The following is a 27742-nucleotide window of genomic DNA, read 5'->3' on the forward strand; positions in this document are numbered from 1 at the left end:
TCACTATATCACTATAGATATTTACTATCTGAAAAGTCACGCTGTCACATATGAGTCACTATCTCAAGATGAAGCCCAACGTTCGGCGGCAACATACGACCTCTCTGCTGAGGTGGGGCTGAGGTCCGATCACTGGCCACATCTATCTAGCCGTGTCGAAGTTTGGATCTCGCACGGGGCCCGGGCATCGCCGTCATCTGGCGTGACTGCTGGGTACATGTACCTGGAAAAAGATGGAGAGTATTTGTGCAGGTCAGGTTGTGTGGGAGTATATATGCAGGACAAAAGTATTTATCTACCCATGTACCAACCAACCAACCTGCCCACCACCCACGCATCTATGCGCCCATCCCTGTTCCAACCCAACACCAACCCATCTATGCGTCCATCCATGTACTAACCCAACACCAACCCATCTATGCGCCCATCCATGTTCCAACCCAACACCAACCCATCTATGCGTCCATCCATGTTCCAACCCAACACCAACCCATCTATGCGTCCATCCATGTACCAACCCAACACCAACCCGTCTATGCGTCCATCCATGTACCAACCCATCCACCACCCACCCACCCATCTATGCGTCCATATATGAACCAACCCACCCTCCACCCACCCAACTATCCTTCCTCCCATGTACCAGCCCACCACCCACCCACCCACCCACCAAACCATCTATGCGCCCATCCCTGTACCAACCCACCACCCACCCACCCATCTAACCATCCACCAACTCAACACCCACCCACCCACCAAACCATCTATGCGCCCATCCCTGTACCAACCCACCACCCACCCACCCATCTACCATCCACCAACTCAACACCCACCCACCCATCTAACCATCCACCCATGTACCAGCCCACCACTCACCTACCTATCCATCCGACTATCTATCAATACATCCGACCATCTATCAATACATCAGTCCACTAAACCACCAATCTATAACACCTACCCAGCACCTATCGCCCACCTGCATATCCTTCGCTACCCACCCTTCCATGCACAATTCCAGTCCATTGCGAACATGCCTGTACCCCCAACTTACAGACATCCAGTCTCTCCTCCAGCATAGCGATCTGTTCACTCAGGGATGACAAATAGGTGTTTATTTTGGCCGCATCCGGCACCTGCTGCTCGGGGGAGGGTGTGGCTGAGCTAGGAGGGCGTGGTAGCTCCTGGGTGGGCTGGGAAGTTGGGAATGTTGACAGTGTCCGCAAATCTTTGTGAAGCTTGGTTACGTTCATCGTCAGTATATCCTGGAAAGTTAAAATACAATCTACTTAAATTGTCGAGATATAGTGATGCCCAGCTTGTGTAGCAGGGCTGTAACTTCATTATAGACATATAGTGACGTCCATCTTGTGTACCAGGGCTGTAACTTACATTGTCGACTTAAAGTGACGTCCATCTTGTGTACCAGCGCTGTAACTTACATTGTCGACATCAAGTGACGTCCATCTTATGTACAAGGGCTGTAACTTACATTGTCGACATCAAGTGACGTCCATCTTGTGTACCAGCGCTGTAACTTACATTGTCGACATAAAGTGACGTCCATCTTATGTACAAGGGCTGTAACTTACATTGTCGACATAAAGTGACGTCCATCTTGTGTACCAGGGCTGTAACTTACATTGTCGACATAAAGTGACGTCCATCTTGTGTACCAGGGCTGTAACTTACATTGTCGACATAAAGTGACGTCCATCTTATGTACAAGGGCTGTAACTTACATTGTCGACATAAAGTGACGTCCATCTTATGTACCAGGGCTGTAACTTACATTGTCGACATAAAGTGACGTCCATCTTATGTACAAGGGCTGTAACTTACATTGTCGACATAAAGTGACGTCCATCTTATGTACAAGGGCTGTAACTTACATTGTCGACATAAAGTGACGTCCATCTTGTGTACCAGGGCTGTAACTTACATTGTCGACATAAAGTGACGTCCATCTTATGTACAAGGGCTGTAACTTACATTGTCGACATAAAGTGACGTCCATCTTATGTACCAGGGCTGTAACTTACATTGTCGACATAAAGTGACGTCCATCTTATGTACAAGGGCTGTAACTTACATTGTCGACATAAAGTGACGTCCATCTTATGTACAAGGGCTGTAACTTACATTGTCGACATAAAGTGACGTCCATCTTATGTACAAGGGCTGTAACTTACATTGTCGACATAAAGTGACGTCCATCTTATGTACAAGGGCTGTAACTTACATTGTGGACATAAAGTGACGTCCATCTTGTGTACCAGGGCTGTAACTTACATTGTCGACATAAAGTGACGTCCATCTTATGTACAAGGGCTGTAACTTACATTGTCGACATCAAGTGACGTCCATCTTGTGTACCAGGGCTGTAACTTACATTGTCGACATAAAGTGACGTCCATCTTATGTACCAGGGCTGTAACTTACATTGTGGACATAAAGTGACGTCCATCTTGTGTACCAGGGCTGTAACTTACATTGTCGACATAAAGTGACGTCCATCTTATGTACAAGGGCTGTAACTTACATTGTCGACATAAAGTGACGTCCATCTTATGTACAAGGGCTGTAACTTACATTGTCGACATAAAGTGACGTCCATCTTGTGTACCAGGGCTGTAACTTACATTGTCGACATAAAGTGACGTCCATCTTATGTACCAGGGCTGTAACTTACATTGTCGACATAAAGTGACGTCCATCTTATGTACCAGGGCTGTAACTTACATTGTCGACATAAAGTGACGTCCATCTTGTGTACCAGGGCTGTAACTTACATTGTCGACATAAAGTGACGTCCATCTTGTGTACCAGGGCTGTAACTTACATTGTGGACATAAAGTGACGTCCATCTTATGTACAAGGGCTGTAACTTACATTGTCGACATAAAGTGACGTCCATCTTATGTACAAGGGCTGTAACTTACATTGTCGACATAAAGTGACGTCCATCTTATGTACAAGGGCTGTAACTTACATTGTCGACATAAAGTGACGTCCATCTTGTGTACCAGGGCTGTAACTTACATTGTCGACATAAAGTGACGTCCATCTTGTGTACCAGGGCTGTAACTTACATTGTCGACATCAAGTGACGTCCATCTTGTGTACCAGGGCTGTAACTTACATTGTGGACATAAAGTGACGTCCATCTTATGTACAAGGGCTGTAACTTACATTGTCGACATAAAGTGACGTCCATCTTGTGTACCAGGGCTGTAACTTACATTGTCGACATCAAGTGACGTCCATCTTATGTACAAGGGCTGTAACTTACATTGTCGACATCAAGTGACGTCCATCTTATGTACAAGGGCTGTAACTTACATTGTCGACATAAAGTGACGTCCATCTTGTGTACCAGGGCTGTAACTTACATTGTCGACATAAAGTGACGTCCATCTTATGTACAAGGGCTGTAACTTACATTGTCGACATAAAGTGACGTCCATCTTATGTACAAGGGCTGTAACTTACATTGTCGACATAAAGTGACGTCCATCTTATGTACAAGGGCTGTAACTTACATTGTCGACATAAAGTAACGTCTAGCTTGTGTAGCAGCGCTGTAACTTACATTGTCGACATGTATGATGTTGACGGTCTGCGTGAGATGCTTCTGGTCTTGTAACATGGTCGTGAACTCAACTGTGCAGGACAGACAGACTGAAACATCAACAACCATGTAGGTTTCTATACCTGTAGGAACTACAGATTCAAACATCAACACGGCTTATGGGTCTCTTTGTACCCACATGAACTACATATGTAAACATCAACACAATCATATGGATCTATTTATCCCCATAAAACTACAGATTCAAACATCGACACAAGCATATTATGGTCTCTTTGCACCCGTATATATGAATTACAGAATAAAAAATCAACATATGGGGCTGTAAGTACCTTTAGGAACTACAGACTCAAGTATCAACATGGTCTGAGGGTCTGTGTGTACCTGTGTAAACTACAGACTCAAGTATCAACATGGTCTGAGGGTCTGTGTGTACCTGTGTAAAATACAGACTCAAGTATCAACACGGCCATGTAGGCCTGTTTGTACCCGTAGGAACTACACATGCAAACATCACATGGCCATACGGGTCATGTGTGAACCTGTGTGAACTACAGACTCACGTATAAACATGGTCATGCGGGTCTGTGTGTACCTGTGTGAACTACAGACTCACGTATAAACATGGTCATACGGGTCTGTGTGTACCTGTGTAAACTACAGACTCACGTATAAACATGGTCATGCGGGTCTGTGTGTACCTGTGTGAACTACAGACTCACGTATCAACATGGTCATGCGGGTCTGTGTGTACCTGTGTGAACTACAGACTCACGTATAAACATGGTCATGCGGGTCTGTGTGTACCTGTGTGAACTACAGACTCAAGTATCAACATTGTCATACGGGTCTGTGTGTACCTGTGTAAAATACAGACTCAAGTATCAACACGGCCATGTAGGCCTGTTTGTACCCGTAGAAACTACACATGCAAACATCACATGGCCATACGGGTCATGTGTGAACCTGTGTGAACTACAGACTCACGTATAAACATGGTCATGCGGGTCTGTGTGTACCTGTGTGAACTACAGACTCACGTATAAACATGGCCATACGGGTCATGTGTGAACCTGTGTGAACTACAGACTCACGTATAAACATGGTCATGCGGGTCTGTGTGTACCTGTGTGAACTACAGACTCACGTATAAACATGGTCATATGGGTCTGTAAGTACCTGTGTGAACTACAGACTCACGTATAAACATGGTCATGCGGGTCTGTGTGTACCTGTGTGAACTACAGACTCACGTATAAACATGGTCATGCGGGTCTGTGTGTACCTGTGTGAACTACAGACTCAAGTATCAACATGGTCATACGGGTCTGTGTGTACCTGTGTGAACTACAGACTCAAGTATCAACATGGTCATACGGGTCTGTGTGTACCTGTGTAAAATACAGACTCAAGTATCAACACGGCCATGTAGGCCTGTTTGTACCCGTAGGAACTACACATGCAAACATCACATGGCCATACGGGTCATGTGTGAACCTGTGTGAACTACAGACTCACGTATAAACATGGTCATGCGGGTCTGTGTGTACCTGTGTGAACTACAGACTCACGTATAAACATGGCCATACGGGTCATGTGTGAACCTGTGTGAACTACAGACTCACGTATAAACATGGTCATGCGGGTCTGTGTGTACCTGTGTGAACTACAGACTCACGTATCAACATGGTCATACGGGTCTGTGTGTACCTGTGTGAACTACAGACTAACGTATAAACATGGTCATGCGGGTCTGTGTGTACCAGTGTATATTATATTTGAAAATTTACTGGAAATAAAAGGACACGATGATGTCCACGTACTCACAAGTGCAGGTGCGGCCGTCCCCGGAGAGGTGGTAACCATGGTGACACTCGCAGTGGTAGCTCCCGTCACTGTTGACGCATCTCTGCTCACAGGGCTTGCTCCGGCATTCGTCAACGTCTGAAACAACACACAGCCTCGTGAAAGACATGTCCTTGGGAAACATACAGACACATTACAGACATGTCCTTGAGAAACATACAGACACGTTACAGACATGTCTTTGGAAACATACAGACACGTTACAGACATGTCTTTGGAAACATACAGACACGTTACAGACATGTTCTTGAGAAACACACAGCCTCGTGAAAGACATGACCTTGGGAAACATACAGACACATTACAGACATGTCCTTGGGAAACATACAGACACATTACAGACATGTCCTTGAGAAACACACAGCCTCGTGAAAGACATGTCTTTGGGAAACATACAGACACATTACAGACATGTCCTTTGGAAACATACAGACACGTTACAGACATGTTCTTGAGAAACACACAGCCTCGTGAAAGTCATGTCCTTGGTAAACATACAGACACATTACAGACATGTCCTTGGGAAACATACAGACACATTACAGACATGTCCTTGGGAAACATACAGACACGTTACAGACATGTTCTTGAGAAACACACAGCCTCGTGAAAGACATGTCCTTGGGAAACATACAGACACATTACAGACATGTCCTTGGGAAACATACAGACACGTTACAGACATGTTCTTGAGAAACACACAGCCTCGTGAAAGACATGTCCTTGGGAAACATACAGACACATTACAGACATGTTCTTGGGAAACATACAGGTACGTTACAGACATGTTCTTGAGAAACACACAGCCTCGTGAAAGACATGTCCTTGGGAAACATACAGACACATTACAGACATGTCCTTGGGAAACATACAGACACGTTACAGACATGTTCTTGAGAAACATACAGACATGTTACAGGCATGTTCTTAAGAAACACACAGCCTCGTTACACACATGTTCTCGCGAAACATACAGACACATTACAGGCATGTCTTTCAGAAACATTCAGACATGTTACAGGCATGTCCTAAAGACACATACAGACACGTTACAGGCATCTCCTACAGAAACATACAGATATTTGTTATAGGCATGTCCTCGCGAAACATACAGAAACGTTACAGACACGAGCTCTAGAAACATACAGACACGTTACAGGCATGTCCTTCAGAAACAAATAGACACGTTACAGGCATGTCCTACAGAACCATTCAGCCACGTTACAGACAAGACCTCTAGAAACATACAGACACGTTACAGGTATGTCCTTCAGAAAGATAAAGATATGTTATAGGCATGTCCTACAGAAACAAAGAGGCACGTTACAGGCATGTCCTACAGAAACATACAGACACGTTACAGGCATGTCCTACAAAAACATTCAGTCACGTTACAGGCATGTCCTACAGATTTAATTATATTCTGAAACATACAGACACGTTACAGGCATGTCCTACAGATACATACAGACACGTTACAGGCATGTCCTACCGAAACATACAGACATGTTACAGGCATGTCCTACAGAAACATTCAGCCACGTTGCAGGCTTGTCCTACAGATACATACAGACACGTTACAGGCATGTCCTACAGAAACATTCAGACACGTTACAGACATGTCCTTGAGAAACACACAGCCTCGTTACAGACATGTCCTTGGGAAACTAGACACATTACAGACATGTCCTTGGGAAACATACAGACACGTTACAGACATGTTCTTGAGAAACACACAGCCTCGTTACAGACATGTCCTTGGGAAACATACAGCCTCGTTACAGACATGTTCTTGAGAAACATGCAGCCTCGTTACAGACATGTCCTTGAGAAACACACAGCCTCGTTACAGACATGTTCTCGCGAAACATACAGACACGTTACAGGCATGTTCTTAAGAAACACACAGCCTCGTTACAGACATGTTCTTGAGAAACATACAGACACGTTACAGGCATGTTCTTAAGAAACACACAGCCTCGTTACAGACATGTTCTTGAGAAACATACAGACACGTTACAGGCATGTTCTTAAGAAACACACAGCCTCGTTACAGACATGTTCTCGCGAAAAATACAGACACGTTACAGGCATGTCCTTGAGAAACACACAGCCTCGTTACAGACATGTTCTTGAGGTACATACAGACGCGTTACAGGCATGTCCTACAGAAACAGTCAGCCACATAAGAGGTAGGTCCTACAGAAACAGTCTGCCACGTTACAGGTATGTCCTACAGATACACACAGCCTCGTTACAGGCATGTCCTACAGAAACTTTCAGCCACGTTACAGGCATGTCCTACAGAAACATACAAACACGTTACAGGCATGTCATACAGAAACATTCAGCCACGTTACAGGCATGTCCTACAGAAACATTCAGACACGTTACAGGCATGTCCTACAGAAACATACAGACATGTTACAGGCATGTCCTACAGAAACATTCAGCCACGTTACAGGTATGTCCTACAGAAACAGTCAGCCACGTTACAGGTATGTCCTACAGATACATGCAGACATGTTACAGGCATGTCCTACAGAAACATACAGACACGTTACAGGTATGTCCTACAGAAACTTTCAGCCACGTTACAGGCATGTCCTACAGAAACATTCAGCCACGTTACAGGCATGTCCTACAGAAACATACAGACACGTTACAGGCATGTCCTACAGAAACATACAGCCACGTTACAGGCACGTCCTACAGAAACATTAAGACACGTTACAGGCATGTGCTACCGAAACATACAGACACGTTACAGGCATGTCCTACAGAAACATTCAGCCACGTTACAGGCATGTCCTACCGAAACATACAAACACGTTACAGGCATGTCCTACAGAAACATTCAGACATGTTACAGGCATGTCCTACAGAAACAGTCAGCCACGTTACAGGTATGTCCTACAGATACATGCAGACATGTTACAGGCATGTCCTACAGATACATACATACACGTTACAGGCATGTCCTACAGATACATACAAACACGTTACAGGCATGTCCTACAGAAACTTTCAGCCACGTTACAGGCATGTCCTACAGAAAAATTCAGCCACGTTACAGGCATGTCATACAGAAACATACAGACATGTTACAGGCATGTCCTACAGAAACATTCAGACACGTTACAGGCATGTGCTACAGAAACATACAGACACGTTACAGGTATGTCCTACAGAAACATTCAGCCACGTTGCAGGCTTGTCCTACAGTTACATACAGACACGTTACAGGCATGTCCTACAGAAACATTCAGACACGTTACAGACATGTCCTTGAGAAACACACAGCCTCGTTACAGACATGTCCTTGGGAAACATACAGACACATTACAGACATGTCCTTGGGAAACATACAGACACGTTACAGACATGTTCTTGAGAAACATACAGACACGTTACAGGCATGTTCTTAAGAAACACACAGCCTCGTTACAGACATGTTCTCGCGAAACATACAGACACGTTACAGGCATGTTCTTAAGAAACACACAGCCTCGTTACAGACATGTTCTTGAGAAAAATACAGACACGTTACAGACATGTTCTTAAGAAACACACAGCCTCGTTACAGACATGTTCTTGAGAAAAATACAGACACGTTACAGGCATGTCCTTGAGAAACACACAGCCTCGTTACAGACATGTTCTTGAGAAACATACAGACACGTAACAGGCATGTCCTACAGAAACATTCAGCCATGTTACAGGCATGTCCTACAGAAACATTCAGCCACGTTACAGGCATGTGCTACCGAAACATACAAACACGTTACAGGCATGTCCTACAGAAACATTCAGACACGTTACAGGCATGTGCTACCGAAACATACAGACACGTTACAGGCATGTCCTACAGATACATGCAGGCACGTTACAGGCATGTCCTACAGAAACATTCAGCCACGTTACAGGCATGTCCTACCGAAACATACAGACACGTTACAGGCATGTCGCTATCACTTGTGGAGCGTCATGAGGGCGGATAGGTCACAACAGTAAATTTAAGTCGGCGACAACGTCACTTTCGAAGCAGATGTCGTTGGGCTGGAACTGGACTTGGAGGTATAACAACCTTAATGGTTATGTTTTAGACAGTTTAAGGAACAAACCAAACTTGGGTGTTATTGTGTTCCTGACATTATTTTAGATGTTTGTTTGTGCTTAGATGGATGTCTGAGACAGTAATTATTCACAGAATGGTTATTGTAACCAATTATCTGCGTGTTTTGATTTGGTGGAGCGCAAAGCGCTTTGTAAGTGGTGTTGACGTCTACAGATTGGCCGGTTTTCAGCAGTGGATGGTTTGACGTTCTCAGTACGATTTCCGGCAAGCATTGGCCAAAAGTTTTAGGCAAGCTGAAACCATGTACCGATGTAACACAACTCGTTATCATTCGAAGAGGTATTGGTGTGAAACAAGTGCCGTTTCAGTGAAAAAAAGTGTCGCTGCAGTGAAAAATGTGTCATTTCAGCGAAAAAAGCGCCGTTTCAGTGAAAAAAAAGCGCCGTTTAAGTTAACAAAATTGGCGTTTCAGTGAAAAAGGTGCCGTTCAGTGAAACAAAGCGCCGTTTTAGTGAAATAAGTGTCGCTGCAGTGAAAAAAGTGTCATTTCAGTGAAATAAGTGCCGTTTCAGTGAAAAAAAGCGCGGTTTCAGTGAAAAGGTGTCATCTCAGTGAAAAAAGCGCCGTTTCCGGTCATCTAATTTGCATACCTATGTCATTCATGTGTATTTATGTAATGGATACACGCTTTAGTTAAATGATGAATACATGCATTACAGTCTTGTATTTATACGCGATGCGATGGACTTAATATTGATACACATGAGTAATGATATACACTTACATGAGGAATCAGTCTGAAGAACTCACCAGATTGACAAGAACTGCCACTCCATCCTTCATCACAGTTGCACGTATTAAGCACGTGACATTTGCCGCCATGTTGACACGCGGGGATGCAGACAGCTGGGAAAAACAAATGTAGACGAAGCAATCTGACTGATGCCGCATCTCTAAATACATTCAACTATGTAGTTTGTTTGTGTTGTTTAACGCCGCACTCAGCAATATCCCAGCTATATGACGGCGGTCTGTAAATAATCGAGTGATCAATCCAGTGATTGACATCATGAGCATCGACCCACGCAGTTGGGATACGATGACCAAGTCAGCGAGCCTGATCACCCGATCCCGTTAGTCGTCTCTTACGACAAGCATAGTCGCCTTTTACGGCAAGCATGGGTTGCTGAAGCCCTATTCTACCCCGGATGTTCACGGGATTAAAACAGTGGAAACTTTGACATCACCACCACCAAAGACAGCAAAAGCTGTCTCATCAGCTGCAAAGGGTGTGGCCTCCTTGTTCTGGGATGTCCATGGTGTCATCGTGGGGGACTATCTTCCTAAATGCCAGACAATAAACGGCAATTACGAGATAAAATTAAGACCAAGAGAAGAGGGAAGCTGAGAAATGGGGGTGCTCTTCAACCAGGACAATGCGACAGTGCACAATTCAGTCAATGCCATGGCTTCAATCCACGAGTGTGACTTTAAACTCCATGTTATTCTCCTGATATATTTCCGTCAGATTTCCATCTCTTCCCAAAGATGAAAAAAGCTCTAGCCAGAACCCATTTTGACTCGGGGAACGATGACGACAAAGCAGCTGTGAAAACCTTTGGGACAGCCAAGAGGACTAATCCTTCCAACATCGTTGGCAAAAGCGTATCAACGTGGAAGGGGCTTATGTTGAAAACTATATCATAATACTGCCCTTATGTCAATTCTTACTATGAGAGGCTCAGAACTTATCAATTAGCCGACGTTACAGGCAATTATGTTTGCCAGGTTTATGAAAGCTAAAAGTGTAATTCAGTATTTTCCTTCAATGAACGCGTAAATGCAGAAGGCACATGTCGATCTGCCAGTTACAAGTGTTAACATGGTGTCTTTCCTCCGTTGGGAGAGTCAAGTGTCACTGGTGAGGCAGTTAGGATGGGTCCTGCACTGGTGTGTTTGTCACAGTTTGCAGATCCCCTACTGGCGCAGCATATATCGTTACACGTGATACACCAGTGCTTAACATGTATGTGTGATTGTAGAGGGCACTGCGTCCTTGTGTGGCGTGTAATGATCATTGGTGCATTATCGTCATTAAGTAACTAATTAGCGTAATGACAACAAACTCTTCTTGACCCTGGCTGATAGCAGGTTACGTGTGCACAACATACATGTGAAGCTCATTAATCAGCATGATTATGATAACATATGTGGCGTTAATTACCCCTTAAACCCACCTCCTAATTCCAATATCCCCAGTCTTATTACCTGACCAACTCCCTGCTTGGCATGTACCCCCATCCACCATCACCCTCCCCCTAACCCTGTCTGCAATGTCTCTTATGACGTGGTCCCTCCCCCTGCCCCACCCACCATACCCCAAGCAACCTTTCAGATGAGAGGCTTGCACACCTTCACGACCCCCTTTCCTAGACGACGTGTATATATTATAATTATTATGTTGTCTTGCAGGACACAGGCAGACTCCTATCAACGAACCATCTGTATATATTGTTGTTGTATGACACAGATTGATTCCTGTAGATGAACCAGCTGTGTATATTGTGTTGTAGGGCACAGACTCACTCCTGTAGACGAACCAGCTGTATATATTAATATTGTGTTGCAGGGCACAGGGTCACTCCCGTAGACGAGTCAAAGAGTCAATCCTGTAGATGAACCAGCTGTATATATTGTGTTGTAAGGTACAGACTCATTCTTTAGTCGAACCAGCTGTATATATTGTGTTGCAGGGCACAGAGTCACTCCTGTAGACGAGTCAAAGAGTCAATCCTGTAGATAACCAGCTGTATATATTGTGTTGCAGGGCACAGAGTTACTCCTGTAGACGAGTCAAAGAGTCAATCCTGTAGATAAACCAGCTGTATATATTATGTTGCAGGACACAGAGTCACTCCTGTAGATGAACCAGCTGTATATTTTGTGTTGCAGGGCACAAAGTCACTCCTGCAGAGGAACCATTTGTATATATTGTGTTGTAGGGCACAGAGTCAATCCTGTAGATGCACCAGAATGTATATATTGTGTTGCAGGACACAGAGTCACTCCTGTAGATGGACCAGCTGTATTTATTGTTTTGCAGGGCACAGAGTCACTCCTGTAGATGAACCAGCAGTATATTTTGTGTTGCAGGGCGCAGAGTTACTCCTGTAGATGAACCAGCTGTATATATTGTGTTGCAGGACACAGACTAAGTCATGTAGATGAACCAGCTGTATATATTGTGTTGTAGGGCACAGAGTCACTCCTGTAGATAAACCAGCTGTATATATTGTGTTGCAGGGCACAGAGTCACTCCTGTAGAATAACCAGATGTATATATTGTGTTGCAGGGCACAGAGTCACTCCTGTAGATGAACCAGCTGTATATATTGTGTTGCTGTGCACAGAGTCACTCCTGTAGATGAACCAGATGTATATATTGTGTTGCAGGACACAGACTAACTCCTGTAGATGAACCAGCTGTATATATTGTTTTGCAGGACACAGACTAACTCCTGTAGATGAACCAGCTGTATATATTGTGTTGAAGGACACAATGTCACTCAGGTAGACCAACCAGCTGTATATATATTGTTGCATTGTACAGAGTCACTCCTGTAGATGAACCAGCAGTATATTTTGTGTTGCAGGGAACAGAGTCCTCCTGTAGATGAACCAGATGTATATATTTATGTTGCAGGGCACAGAGTCCCTCCTGTTGATGAACCAGATGTATATATTGTGTTGCTGTGCACAGAGTCCCTCCTGTAGATGAACCAGATGTATATATTGTGTTGCAGGGCACAGAGTCACTCCTGTAGATGAACCAGCTGTATATATTGTGTTGCTGTGCACAGAGTCACTCCTGTAGATGAACCAGATGTATATATTGTGTTGAAGGACACAATGTCACTCAGGTAGACGAACCAGCTGTATATATATTGTTGCATTGTACAGAGTCACTCCTGTAGATGAACCAGATGTATATATTGTGTTGCTGTGCACAGAGTCACTCCTGTAGATGAACCAGCTGTATATATTGTGTTGCAGGGCACAGAGTCACTCCTGTAGATGAACCAGATGTATATATTGTGTTGCTGTGCACAGAGTCACTCCTGTAGATGAACCAGATGTATATATTGTGTTGCAGGGCACAGAGTCACTCCTGTAGATGAACCAGCTGTATATATTGTGTTGCTGTGCACAGAGTCCCTCCTGTAGATGAACCAGCTGTATATATTGTGTTGCAGGGCACAGAGTCACTCCTGTAGATGAACCAGCTGTATATATTGTGTTGCTGTGCACAGAGTCACTCCTGTAGATGAACCAGATGTATATATTGTGTTGAAGGACACAATGTCACTCAGGTACACGAACCAGCTGTATATATATTGTTGCATTGTACAGAGTCACTCCTGTAGATGAACCAGATGTATATATTGTGTTGCTGTGCACAGAGTCACTCCTGTAGATGAACCAGCTGAATATATTGTGTTGCAGGACACAATGTCACTCAGGTAGACGAACCAGCTGTATATATATTGTTGCATTGTACAGACTCACTCCTGTAGATGATGAACCAGTGGTATATATTGTGTCGCAGGGCACAGAGTCACTCCTGATGTGTGTGGGTCAGATAGTCTGTACAGAGATAGCGACGCCCGATATACGATGATGTAAGCTAAGATAGAGAAGTGCTGCATGGGTGACAGACATGGTAGCACGAGTGATCTCCCTTGAAATACAATTCTATCGACAAACCAAATCAACCAAAACAAAACCATTTACACGATATTATGTCGTGAGAAACCTGATACAGGTCATGATATTTTGTTGTGAGCAGGTTTGGACAAGTCATGAATAGATCGAGACACGGTATGTAGACACAATGACTTACATTCCAGGCAGGCGTTTTCCTCGGCGTCATATCCCGCCCAGCCCGGACAGCAGGAGAAGCGGGTATTATAGTGGGGCCTCATCTCAATCATGCGCCTCATCTCCACGCGGTACGACAATCTACAACAGAACGTTGCACGTAACTGTCCTGTATGGAAGATACAAGGTGTGTCAGTAACTGTCACGTATAGAAGATACAATGCGTGTCAGTCACTGTCATGTATTGAAGATACAATGCGTGTCAGCCACTGTCATGTATGGAAGGTACAAGGTGTCTCAGTTACTGTCATGTATGGAAGGTACAAGGTGTCTCAGTTACTGTCATGTATGGAAGGTACAAGGTGTGTCAGTAACTGTCATTTATAGAAGATACAGGGTGTGTCAGTAACTGTCATGTATGGAAGGTACAAGGTGTGTCTGTAACTGTCATGTATTGAAGGTACAAGGTGTCTCAGTTACTGTCATGTATGGAAGGTACAAGGTGTGTCAGTAACTGTCATTTATAGAAGATACAGGGTGTGTCAGTAACTGTCATGTATGGAAGGTACAAGGTGTGTCTGTAACTGGCATGCATGGAAGATACAATGCGTGTCAGTAACTGTCATGCATTGAAGGTACAAGGTGTGTCAGTAACTGTCATGTATTGAAGGTACAAGGTGTCTCAGTTACTGTCATGTATGGAAGGTACAAGGTGTGTCAGTAACTGTCATGTATAGAAGATACAGGGTGTGTCAGTAACTGTCATGTATGGAAGGTACAAGGTGTGTCAGTAACTGTCATGTATGGAAGATACAATGCGTGTCTGTAACTGTCCTGTATGGAAGATACAATGCGTGTCAGTAACTGTCCTGTATGGAAGATACAATGCGTGTCAGTAACTGTCCTGTATGGAAGATACAATGCGTGTCAGTAACTGTCCTGTATGACCAGAAGGTTCAAGGTGCGTGCATGCGTGCATGCGTGCATGCGTGCATCACCTGATATGTGGACACACTCCTGTCTTGTTTCCTCTGCAAGGTAGATAACTCCTTTGGTAGTATGGAACACACACTGCTTTTGTTGTTGGAACTGGCTGCATGACAACTGCATCTTGGCGACAGATGTGAAGTCTAGAACGAGAAAGAGAAAGGGAGATAATTGGTGTGCAACTATGACACAAGCTATAAGAGTGTACGTTTCTGCAAATAAAGACATGTTTCTTCTTTAATAATGTATACACGGGGAGAGATTATATATACAGAATGTAGTTGGGAGCAAGAGTTGGTCTCACTAGACAACGGGAGGATGTTTTGGTACCTCCAACACAGGGAGCAAGAGTTGGCCTCACTAGACAACGGGAGGATGTTTTGGTACCTCCAACACAGGGAGCAAGAGTTGGCCTCACTAGACAACGGGATGGTGTGGCGGTACCTCCAACACAGGGAGCAAGATTTGGCCTTACTAGACAACGGGAGGATGTGGCGGTACCTCCAACACAGGGAGCAAGAGTTGGCCTTACTAGACAACGGGATGGTGTGGCGGTACCTCCAACACAGGGAGCAAGAGTTGGCCTTACTAGACAACGGGATGGTGTGGCGGTACCTCCAACACAGGGAGCAAGAGTTGGCCTTACTAGACAACGGAAGGATGAGGCGGTACCTCCAACACAGGGAGCAGGAGTTGGCCTCACTAGACAACGGGAGGAAGTGGTGGTACCGCCAACACAGGGAGCAAGAGTTGGCCTCACTAAACAACGGGAGGAAGTGGATGTACCGCCAATACAGGGAGCAAGAGTTGGCCTCACTAGACAACGGGAGGAAGTGGTGGTACCTCCAATACAGGGAGCAAGAGTTGGCCTCACTAGACAACGGGAGGAAGTGGTGGTACCGCCAACACAGGGAGCAAGAGTTGGCCTCACTAGACAACGGGAGGAAGTGGTGGTACCTCCAATACAGGGAGCAAGAGTTGGCCTCACTAGACAACGGGAGGAAGTGGTGGTACCGCCAACACAGGGAGCAAGAGTTGGCCTCACTAGACAACGGGAGGATGTGGTGGTACCTCCAACACAGGGAGCAAGAGTTGGCCCCACTAGACGACGGAGGCTGTGGTGGTACCTACCTGTGATGGAGTCAATTATGGCCCATGGTGCTAGCTTTACATAGGTTGATAACTACCGCCGTTTATAGCACGGCACCTGCAAATTATAGCATATTAGCTCCTGAAATACGTGACACTGGATATTTTATTTGATCCTTCTGGATTATGAGCCTTAACCAAAGCAAGCTGTATATACACTTGTAAACAGTTAAGACCGCAGGCTAGATCTGGATGATGCTGATAAGACAGCGGCGGAGGGCTGGAGGCAGGCATAATTGAATAAAGAACAACATAAAACTGTCTGCCTATTTCGTGCAGCCGGAATTATCATAATGCTTGAATTTATGCCTTACCTAAGGTTAGAAAAGCTCTTTCACTTACAGTAAATTAGAATTATACACATCACTATTTATATACATGTATTTTATCTGGCAATGGAATGTCCCAGACTCGTTGCACTTTTACAGAAAAATCTTTGTCTTGGCGAATACACTCACGTGCTACAGCCTGGCGAGTACACTCACGTGCTTCTACTTGGCGAGTACACTTACGTGCTACAACTTGGCGAGTATGTTCACGTGCTACACCTTGGCGAATACACTCGCGTCCTACAACTTAGCGAGTACACCCACGTCCTAAAACTTGACGAGTACACTCACGCCCTACAACTTGGCGAATACACTCACGTCCTACAACTTGGCGAGTACATCACGCTCTACATCTTGACGAGTACACTCACGCCCTACAACTTGGCGAGTACACTCACGTCCTATAACTTGGCGAGTACATCACGCTCTACAACTTGGCGGGACACTCACGCCCAACACCGTGGTGAGTACACTCACGTCCTACACCTTGGCGAGTACACTCACGTCCTACACCTTGGCGGGTACACTCACGCCCAACACCGTGGTGAGTACACTCACGTCCAACACCTTGGCGAGTACACTCACGCTCTACAACTTGGCGAGTACACTCACGCCCTACACCTTTGCGAGTACACACACGCTCTACAACTTGGCGGGTACACTCACGCCCTACACCGTGGCGAGTACACTCACGCTCTACACCGTGGCGAGTACACTCACGTCCTACACCTTGGCGAGTACTTCTCATGCCCTACAACTTGACGAGTACACTCACGCCCAACACCGTGGCGAGTACACTCACGCCCTACAACTTGGCGAGTACTTCTCATGCCCTACAATTTGGCGAGTACACTCACGCCCAACACCTTGGCGAGTACACTCACGCTCTACAACTTGGCGAGTACTTCTCATGCCCTACAACTTGGCGAGTACACTCACGCCCAACACCGTGGCGAGTACACTCACGCCCTACACCTTGGCGAGTACTTCTCATGCCCTACAACTTGACGAGTACACTAACGCCCTACACCTTGGCGAGTACACTCACGCTCTACAACTTGGCGAGTACACTCACGCTCTACAACTTGACGAGTACACTCACGCCCTACACCTTGGCGAGTACACTCACACCCTACACCGTGGCAAGCACTTCTCATGCCCTACAACTTGACGAGTACACTCACGCTCTACACCGTAGGGAGTACACTCACGCCCTACACCTTGGCGAGTCTTTCTCATGCCCTACAACTTGGCGGGTACACTCACGCCCAACACCGTGGCGAGAACAATCACGCTTTCAACTTTGCGGTTCCACTCACGCCCAACACCGTGGCGAGTACACTCACGTCTTACAACTTGGCGAGTACTTCTCATGCCCTACAACTTGGCGAGTACACTCACGCCCAACACCGTGGCGAGTACACTCACGCTCTACACCTTGGCGAGTACACTCACGTCCTACACCTTAGCGAATACTTCTCATGCCCTACAACTTGGCGAGTACACTCACGCCCAACACCTTGGCGAGTACACTCACGTCCAACACCTTGGCGAGTACTTCTCATGCCCTACAACTTGACGAGTACACTCACGTCCAACACCTTGGCGAGTCTTTCTCATGCCCTACAACTTGACGAGTACACTCACGCCCAACACCGTGGCGAGTACACTCACGCTCTACAACTTGGCGAGTACACTCACGCTCTACAACTTGGCGAGTACACTCACGCCCAACACCGTTGCGAGTACACTCACGCCCTACACCTTGGCGAGGAATTCTCATGCCCTACAACTTGACGAGTACACTCACGCTCAACACCGTGGCGAGTACACTCACGCTCTACAATTTGGCGAGTACACTCATGCTCTACAACTTGTCCTATTGGATTAAGGCAGGGCTGCATACTAGGTCCATTGTTATTTCATTCTTCATATCGAATTATCTACAGAAAGATTTTTCTGACATGTAAGATATCGTGCTACTTAAGTTTGCTGATGATGTCATTCTGGTATCTGACGCAATATCTGGATTACAGGAGCAGCCACATTTTTGAATGATGCGCAGATGTGTGGAGTCTAAGAGTTAATTTAAAACAGACAAATATTGTTTCATGTAGGTGGACGCCGAAAGAAGTGTGGTTTTATAAAGGGAAGCAAATGTTATCTTCAAATGCATATACATATTTAGGAATTATTTCCTCTAGTACCTTAACAATGAATAAATGTATTGAAGATTTGGCTTCAAGAGCGACACAAGTTATAAAGGAGGTAATTGTTTACTTCAGCAAACTTCACATTGTCGACTGTATCATTAAAAACACCTTGATAAACAAATACAACCAATTTTATTATATGGTTCTGAATTGTAGGGTCTAAATGATGTGACAAGATATAATATATATAAATTTAATGTCATGTCAGAAACTTCTAAATGTTGAACTTCAGACACCAAACGTTATTTATTGCCCAACACCGTGGCGAGTACACTCACGCTCTACAATTTGGCGAGTACACTCATGCTCTACAACTTGGCGAGTACACTCACGCCCAACACCGTGGCGAGTACACTCACGCTCTACAATTTGGCGAGTACACTCATGCCCTACAACTTGGCGAGTACACTCACGCCCTACACCTTGGCAAGTACTTATCACGTCCTACACCTTGGCGGGTACACTCATGCCCTACAACTTGACGAGTACACTCATGCCCTACAACTTGACGAGTACACTCACGCCCTACAACTTGGCAAGTACTTATCACGTCCTACACCTTGGCGGGTACACTCACGCCCTACAACTTGACGAGTACACTCACGCCCTACAACTTGACGAGTACACTCACGCCCTACAACTTGGCAAGTACTTATCACGTCCTACACCTTGGCGGGTACATTGAGTTATATAAGGTACATGTACGTGTAGTTGAGAAAAGCAAATTTTAGGTGGCTAGATTTGAGACAAATTACTTTGAAGGTAGACTTCAGACTGAAAAAGCTCATAATTCTGTTGATGGAGGTTAAGCTGAGACAGGTAAGAGTGAGTTAAGAGTGAGTGAGTGGGTTTGGTTTGACGCCACTTTTATCAGTATTCCAGTGATATCAGGCTTGTCAGCTTAATGGAAGAAGGACGCAGGTGATAGATCATTTTTGTCCTTTGCATGCAATTATTCAGAAACATTTTCCAAGAAGAAATAATTTGTTATTGCCTTCTTTGGTTTTAGAAAGGCATTTGACTCTGAAAATCTCCCTAAGATTTGTCACTGCCTGTATTCAGCTTGATTAAATGGGAAAAAGTTAAAGCTATTTAACAGTATTTATTTCTCTGTAAAAACATGTGTAATGAGTAATACCAAAACTTGTACAGATTATTTTGTGTGTCCTATTGGATTAAGGCAGGGCTGCATACTAGGTCCATTGTTATTTCATTCTTCATATCGAATTATCTACAGAAAGATTTTTCTGACATGTAAGATATCGTGCTACTTAAGTTTGCTGATGATGTCATTCTGGTATCTGACGCAATATCTGGATTACAGGAGCAGCCACATTTTTGAATGATGCGCAGATGTGTGGAGTCTAAGAGTTAATTTAAAACAGACAAATATTGTTTCATGTAGGTGGACGCCGAAAGAAGTGTGGTTTTATAAAGGGAAGCAAATGTTATCTTCAAATGCATATACATATTTAGGAATTATTTCCTCTAGTACCTTAACAATGAATAAATGTATTGAAGATTTGGCTTCAAGAGCGACACAAGTTATAAAGGAGGTAATTGTTTACTTCAGCAAACTTCACATTGTCGACTGTATCATTAAAAACACCTTGATAAACAAATACAACCAATTTTATTATATGGTTCTGAATTGTAGGGTCTAAATGATGTGACAAGATATAATATATATAAATTTAATGTCATGTCAGAAACTTCTAAATGTTGAACTTCAGACACCAAACGTTATTTATTGCCTGGTGATTGCGATCATTACACCTTGTATGTCAACGCTCCGTGTAGAGCTGTTGAGTATTGGCTAAAATAAATAGAGATGCATGATGGTAGGTTACTGAAGAAAGCCCACAGTGTGCGTTTATGTTATGATAATTCTAGATATATTGATTATTTGTCATAAAATCCAAGTTTTTTTTGTTTTTTTTCACACGGATTTGGTTTTGTGTGGTTATCTTAATCAGCTCGTGATGAAGTAGCTAGTATTTGAAGATGTACTAATAAATACGTATTTTCAGTCTACACTAGACGGCCAGGAAAACAACGCGGTACTCAAAACTAGACAGTCGGGGCAACAGTGGTGAACTGGTGACAACCAGGACATAGTGACCCCCAGTGAATCAGAAAACTGTGATCCTCATTCAACCACGAGATTGTGATCCTCAGTCAACCACGAGACTGTGATCCTCACTCAACGATGGAATATTGACATAAGATGAGAGCCAGCCAGGGCAACAATCGTGTCCTCACCACCAGACAGCCAGGACAACACTGGTGAACTCAGCACCAGACAACAGAGGTGTACGCAACACCAGACAGCCAGGACAACGCTGGTGAACTCAGCACCAGACAACAGAGGTGTACCCAACACCAGACAGCCAGGACAACAGAAGTGTACTCTACACCAGACAGCCAGGACAACAGAGGTGTACTCAACACCAGACAGCCAGGACAACAATCGTGTACCCTACACCAGACAGCCAAGACAACAGAGGTGTACTCTACACCATACAACTAGGACAACAGAGGTGTACTCAACACGAGACATCCAGGACCACAGAGGTGTACTCTACACCATACAACCAGGACAACAGAGGTGTACTCAACACCAGACAGCCAGGACCACAGAGGTGTACTCAACACCAGACAGCCAGGACAACAGAGGTGTACTCAACACCAGACATCCAGGACCACAGAGGTGTACTCAACACCAGACAGCCAGGACAACAGAGGTGTACTCAATGCATAATTGAGGGCAGTGGGGTAACTGTATCACCGTCCTCTCAGATCCGCCCTGGGCGTCACCCAGAGATTCGCCCATGCCTTCTTAATGAGGTCAGAGGTCACGAGAGACAACCGTTTTTGCCGCAACTAATGATCACAGTGTGTACTTCCATAAATCCCCCTGTAGTGCCAAATGTCACGTGACATCAACTTAATCTGTGAACGGCCGTGTAATGAGGGAGCGTGGCGTAGCTGCCAGAGGCTTATGAAAATACTGCATGATTATATAATGTAAAAATCGTGTGCAGCCGTCAAATAAACATGAAAACATGATTCCCCTCATTGGCAGATGTGCCGTGATTTATGCATGGGATTCGCTCATGTGAAACAGTGAGCCAAGTGTACGGTCCAGGAGGGAGAGTTGGGGTGGGGTGGGGTGGACTGGTGGCTGATGAGTGGGGTTGTGGACAGAATGGGGGTGGTGTGGACTGGTTGTTGGGGGTGATGGGTGGAGGCGGTGTTAGATGTGGAGATGCGGTGCAGAGTCGTCTGGAGATCTACTTTAATGCTGAGTGGGCACCAAGTGAACGATCAAGGAAGGAATGTCAACACAATAACACATCCAGCTACAGCACGCTTTCCAAGTCAAACACTGTGTTCAAGTTTATGACACACAAGTATATCAAACGTTACCATTATTCCAGCAACATCACGGCAGGGGACACCAGAAATAAGTTTCACATAACGCAATCATGTGGGAAATTGAACAGGCGTTCAAACAATATAGATCTGCTTTATACATTTTGTGTTCTGATTGAGTGATCAAATAGTACAGAGCTGCCCATATACAAGGGAGACGGGGTTGGGTGAGTTGAAACGTTCTGAGCCTAACTACGAAGGACGATCGTACCCCCTTATCCAGTGCATGCATTTGGACCCCCACACAACCAGGCTGCATATTTCTGCAGGCATCAAAAGTGACTAGGTATTTTTTCTGGATGACAATGGGCAAAACTGGCCACCACGCTGTCATCAAGTATCTCCAATGGAAAGCGTAATTGAGTGAGTGTGATTTTACGCCGCTTTGAGCAATATTCCAGCAATATCACGGCGGGGGTCACCAGAAATGGGCTTCACACATTGTACCCGTGTCGGGAATCGAACCCGGGTCTTCGGCGTGACGAGCGAACGCTTTAACCACTAGGCTACCAGACCGCCCCCAAATGGAAAGAGCCAACTACAACAGCAATCCTTGCGGGCATGTTGTTCCCTTCGGGGACTTTTTGTACCCGATTGACACTGTTGTACAGTGGATTTGATGAGGGTAGAGGGAGCCTCAAAGATTATCCAAGATCAGGAAGACCTCCAACGAAAGTTGATAAAATACATGATCTGATTATGGATGATCGAGGACTCACCCACATCATATAGCCAATACAGTCGGCATCTGACATAAAAGAGTTGAGAACATTCTAGGTGAATGAATCTGACATAGGTTCTTCCTCATCAGAAAACACTCCTGGTCTCTGTTCCACAAAGCCATCTTAGCGCTAAGTTGATCGTAACTCCCATACTTTAACATAGGCTTACGGTAGTCGTAGCGCAAAGATGATCGTAACTCCCATACTTTAACATAGGCTTACGGTAGTCGTAGCGCTAAGATGATCGTAACTCCAATACGTTTACATAGGCTTACGGTAGTCGTAGCGCTAAGATGATCGTAACTCCCATACTTTTACATAGGCTTACGGTAGTCGTAGCGCTAAGATGATCGTAACTCCCATACTTTTACATAGGCTTACGGTAGTCGTAGCGCTAAGATGGCTTTGTGGAACGGGGCACTGGTTCGTCGTCATTCGTGAGAATTTTCGTCGTTCTGAAGCAGACCAAGCTGATTATCGTTGAGCAACCATGGAGAAGAAAGAAGGCAAAGTCTGTTCCATCAAGTGGTAAGATGATGGCTTCGGTTTTCTTGGATTCCAAATTAATCCGACCATTCATGGCCAACATGATGCTAATCTGTGACGTGTGACACCCCAAGTAGCACTGTGAATTCGTCTATCACTTTGTTAATATCCAAGAATTGTAAACAAAGCATGAACGCTTCTGTTCATTGATTTGTTCATTGCTTCCTAATTTTTTCGTTGCTTCCTAATTTCTTTCTTGATTTGTTTATTGCTTTCTGATGCATTGGTACATATGCTGTAAAAGAAGTATGGTAAAGATGATTGTTTCATTTATGATTTTTGTAAGCTCCAATATGAATCTTAATAATAACTTCGCCTAACTCGCCCACAGAATAATTCACTAACTCCCCCTTCTGCTCATCCAGTCGTAAATCAACCAAGATATCGCACTATAATGATCTGTACATACCCGGGTCATAGCATAAAGTCCTGTACATACTCAGGTCATAGCATAATGTTCTGTACATACCCAGATCATAGCATAATGTCCTGTACATACCCAGGTCATAGCATAATGTCCTGTACATACCCAGGTCATAGCATAATGTTCTGTACATACCCAGATCATAGCATAATGTTCTGTACATACCTAGGTCATAGCATGATATTCTGTACATACCAAGGGTCATAGCATAATGTTCTGTACAAACCCAGGTCATAGCATAATGTCCTGTACATACCAAGATCATAGCATAATGTTCTGTACATACCCAGGTCATAGCATAATGTCCTGTACATACCCAGGTCATAGCATAATGTCCTGTACATACCCAGGTCATAGCATAATGTCATGTACATACCCAGGTCATAGCATAATGTCCTGTACATACCCAGGTCATAGCATGATGTCCTGTACATACCCAGGTCATAGCATAATGTCCTGTACATACCAAGGTCATAGCATAATGTTCTGTACATACCCAGGTCATAGCATTATGTTCTGTACATACCCAGGTCATAGCATAATGTCCTGTACATACCAAGATCATAGCATAGTGTTCTGTACATACCCAGATCGTGGTATAATGTTTTGTACATACCCAGATCGTAGTAAATTGTTCTGTACATACCCAGGTCATAGCATAATGTCCTGTACATACCAAGATCATAGCATAATGTTCTGTACATACCCAGATCGTGGTATAATGTTTTGTACATACCCAGGTCATAGCATAATGTCCTGTACATACCCAGGTCATAGCATAATGTCCTGTACATACCCAGATCATAGCATAATGTCCTGTACATACCCAGATCGTAGTATAATGTTCTGTACATACCCAGGTCATAGCATAATGTCCTGTACATACCAAGATCAAAGTATAGTGTTCTGTACATACCCAGATCGTAGTAAAATGTTCTGTACATACCCAGGTCATAGCATAATGTCCTGTACATACCAAGATCAAAGTATAGTGTTCTGTACATACCCAGATCGTAGTAAATTGTTCTGTACATACCCAGGTCATAGCATAATGTCCTGTACATACCCAGATCAAAGTATAGTGTTCTGTACATACCCAGATCGTAGTAAAATGTTCTGTACATACCCAGGTCATAGCATAATGTCCTGTACATACCAAGATCATAGCATAATGTTCTGTACATACCCAGGTCTTAGCATTATGTTCTGTACATACCCAGATCATAGCATAATGTCCTGTACATACCCAGATCATAGCATAGTGTTCTGTACATACCCAGATCGTGGTATAATGTTTTGTACATACCCAGGTCATAGCATAATGTCCTGTACATACCCAGGTCATAGCATAGTGTTCTGTACATACCCAGGTCATAGCATAATGGCATGTACATACCCAGGTCATAGCATAATGTCCTGTACATACCCAGGTCATAGCATAATGTCCTGTACATACACAGATCGTGGTATAATGTTCTGTACATACCCAGGTCATAGCATAATGTCCTATACATACCCAGATCGTAGTATAATGTCCTGTACATACCCAGATCATAGCATAATGTCCTGTACATACCAAGATCAAAGTATAGTGTTCTGTACATACCCAGATCATAGTAAAATGTTCTGTACATACCCAGGTCATAGCATAATGTCCTGTACATACCAAGGTCATAGCATAATGTTCTGTACATACCCAGGTCTTAGCATTATGTTCTGTACATACCCAGGTCATAGCATAATGTCCTGTACATACCCAGATCATAGCATAGTGTTCTGTACATACCCAGATCGTGGTATAATGTTTTGTACATACCAAGGTCATAGCATAATGTCCTGTACATACTCAGGTCTTAGCATAATGTCCTGTACATAGCCAGGTCATAGCATAATGTCCTGTACATACCCAGGTCATAGCATAGTGTTCTGTACATACCCAGGTCATAGCATAATGTCATGTACATACCCAGGTCATAGCATAATGTCCTGTACATACCCAGGTCATAGCATAATGGCCTGTACATACCCAGATCGTAGTATAATGTTCTGTACATACCCAGGTCATAGCATAATGTCCTGTACATACCCAGATCATAGCATAATGTTCTGTACATACCCAGGTCATAGCATAATGTTCTGTACATACCCAGGTCATAGCATAATGTCCTGTACATACCAGGTCATAGCATAATGCCCTATACATACCCAGATCGTAGTTTAATGTTCTGTACATACCCAGGTCATAGCATACTGTTCTGTACATACCCAGGTCATAGCATAATGTCCTGTTCATACCCAGGTCATAGCATAATGTCCTGTACATACCCAGGTCATAGCATAATGTCCTGTACATACCCAGATCATAGCATAATGTTCTGTACATACCAAGATCAAAGTATAGTGTTCTGGACATACCCAGATCGTAGTATAATGTTCTGTACAAACCCAGGTCATAGCATTATGTTCTGTACATACCCAGGTCATAGCATAATGTCCTGTACATACCCAGATCATAGCATAGTGTTCTGTACATACCCAGATCGTGGTATAATGGTTTGTACATACCCAGGTTATAGCATAGTGTCCTGTACATACCCAGGTCATAGCATAATGTCCTCTACATACCCAGGTCATAGCATAGTGTTCTGTACATACCCAGGTCATAGCATAATGTCCTGTACATACCCAGGTCATAGCATAATGTCCTGTACATACCCAGGTCATAGCATAATGTCCTGTACATACCCAGATCGTAGTATAATGTTCTGTACATACCCAGGTCATAGCATAATGTCCTGTACATAACCAGGTCATAGCATAATGTCCTGTACATACCCAGATCGTAGTATAATGTTCTGTACATACCCAGATCATAGCATAATGTCCTGTACATACCCAGATCAAAGCATAGTGTTATGTACATACCCAGGTCATAGCATAGTGTCCTGTACATACCCAGGTCATAGTATAATGTTCTGTACATACCCAGGTCATAGCATAATGTCCTGTACATACCCAGATCATAGCATTATGTTCCGTACATACCCAGATCGTAGTATAATGTTCTGTTCATACTTAGGTCGTAGTATTAAGTTCTGTACATACCCAGGTCGTAGTATTAAGTTCTGTACGTACTCAGGTCGTAGTATAAAGTTCTGTACATTCCCAGTTCGTAGATCAACGTCCGTACATACCCAAATCGCAGTATGAAGCTCTGTACATATCCAGGTCGAAGTGTTCTGTACATACCCAGGTCGTAGTATATTCCCTTGTACAGATGCAGATCGTGGTGCTGTACTCTGCTTCTGGGTCAGAGCTGTCACTACCACCACTTCGGCCACAAGCGACATCATCCACGTGGCGAATCCCATGCCGCTTTGGATGCGTACACACTAGTCTGTAACTTCAGAGGACAAGAATTGTCATTGCAAACACCTCTCGCATCTGTCATGAAGCAACCATCCTCACACACTGCCAGCACGTCTCCGTGCTGCTCCCAGCGGCAGCCTGCAGCGATTGTGCC

The 27742-nt window shown here is 44.3% G+C and overlaps 1 protein-coding gene across 1 annotated transcript; it reads right to left on the bottom strand.

Annotated features, from left to right (window-relative positions):
- On the bottom strand, window positions 1–27742 carry LOC124114152 (epidermal growth factor-like protein 7). The gene is made up of 8 exons (XM_048389686.1): window positions 27469–27742; window positions 15413–15544; window positions 14437–14555; window positions 10347–10442; window positions 5420–5536; window positions 3593–3681; window positions 1055–1265; window positions 1–223 (listed from the first exon to the last, which is right to left on the bottom strand). Exons 1-8 carry the CDS (start codon window positions 27588–27590, stop codon window positions 147–149), a joined length of 963 nt encoding a protein of 320 aa, XP_048245643.1. The 5' UTR covers window positions 27591–27742; the 3' UTR covers window positions 1–146.

Source organism: Haliotis rufescens, unplaced genomic scaffold, assembly GCF_023055435.1.
Source record: "Haliotis rufescens isolate VD_foot unplaced genomic scaffold, xgHalRufe1.0.p SCAF_8, whole genome shotgun sequence".
Classification (NCBI taxonomy): domain Eukaryota; kingdom Metazoa; phylum Mollusca; class Gastropoda; order Lepetellida; family Haliotidae; genus Haliotis; species Haliotis rufescens.

Bases quoted from the DNA above. Each gene is read 5' to 3' on its own strand.
- LOC124114152 (XM_048389686.1), bottom strand. From the start codon at position 27,590: ATGGGATTCGCCACGTGGATGATGTCGCTTGTGGCCGAAGTGGTGGTA. The intron at 15,545-27,468 runs GTATGTACAGAA...TTCTCGTTCTAG, and splicing joins GGGAATATACTACGACCTGG to ACTTCACATCTGTCGCCAAG. The intron at 14,556-15,412 runs GTGATGCACGCA...GTTCTGTTGTAG, and splicing joins GGAGTGTGTCCACATATCAG to ATTGTCGTACCGCGTGGAGA.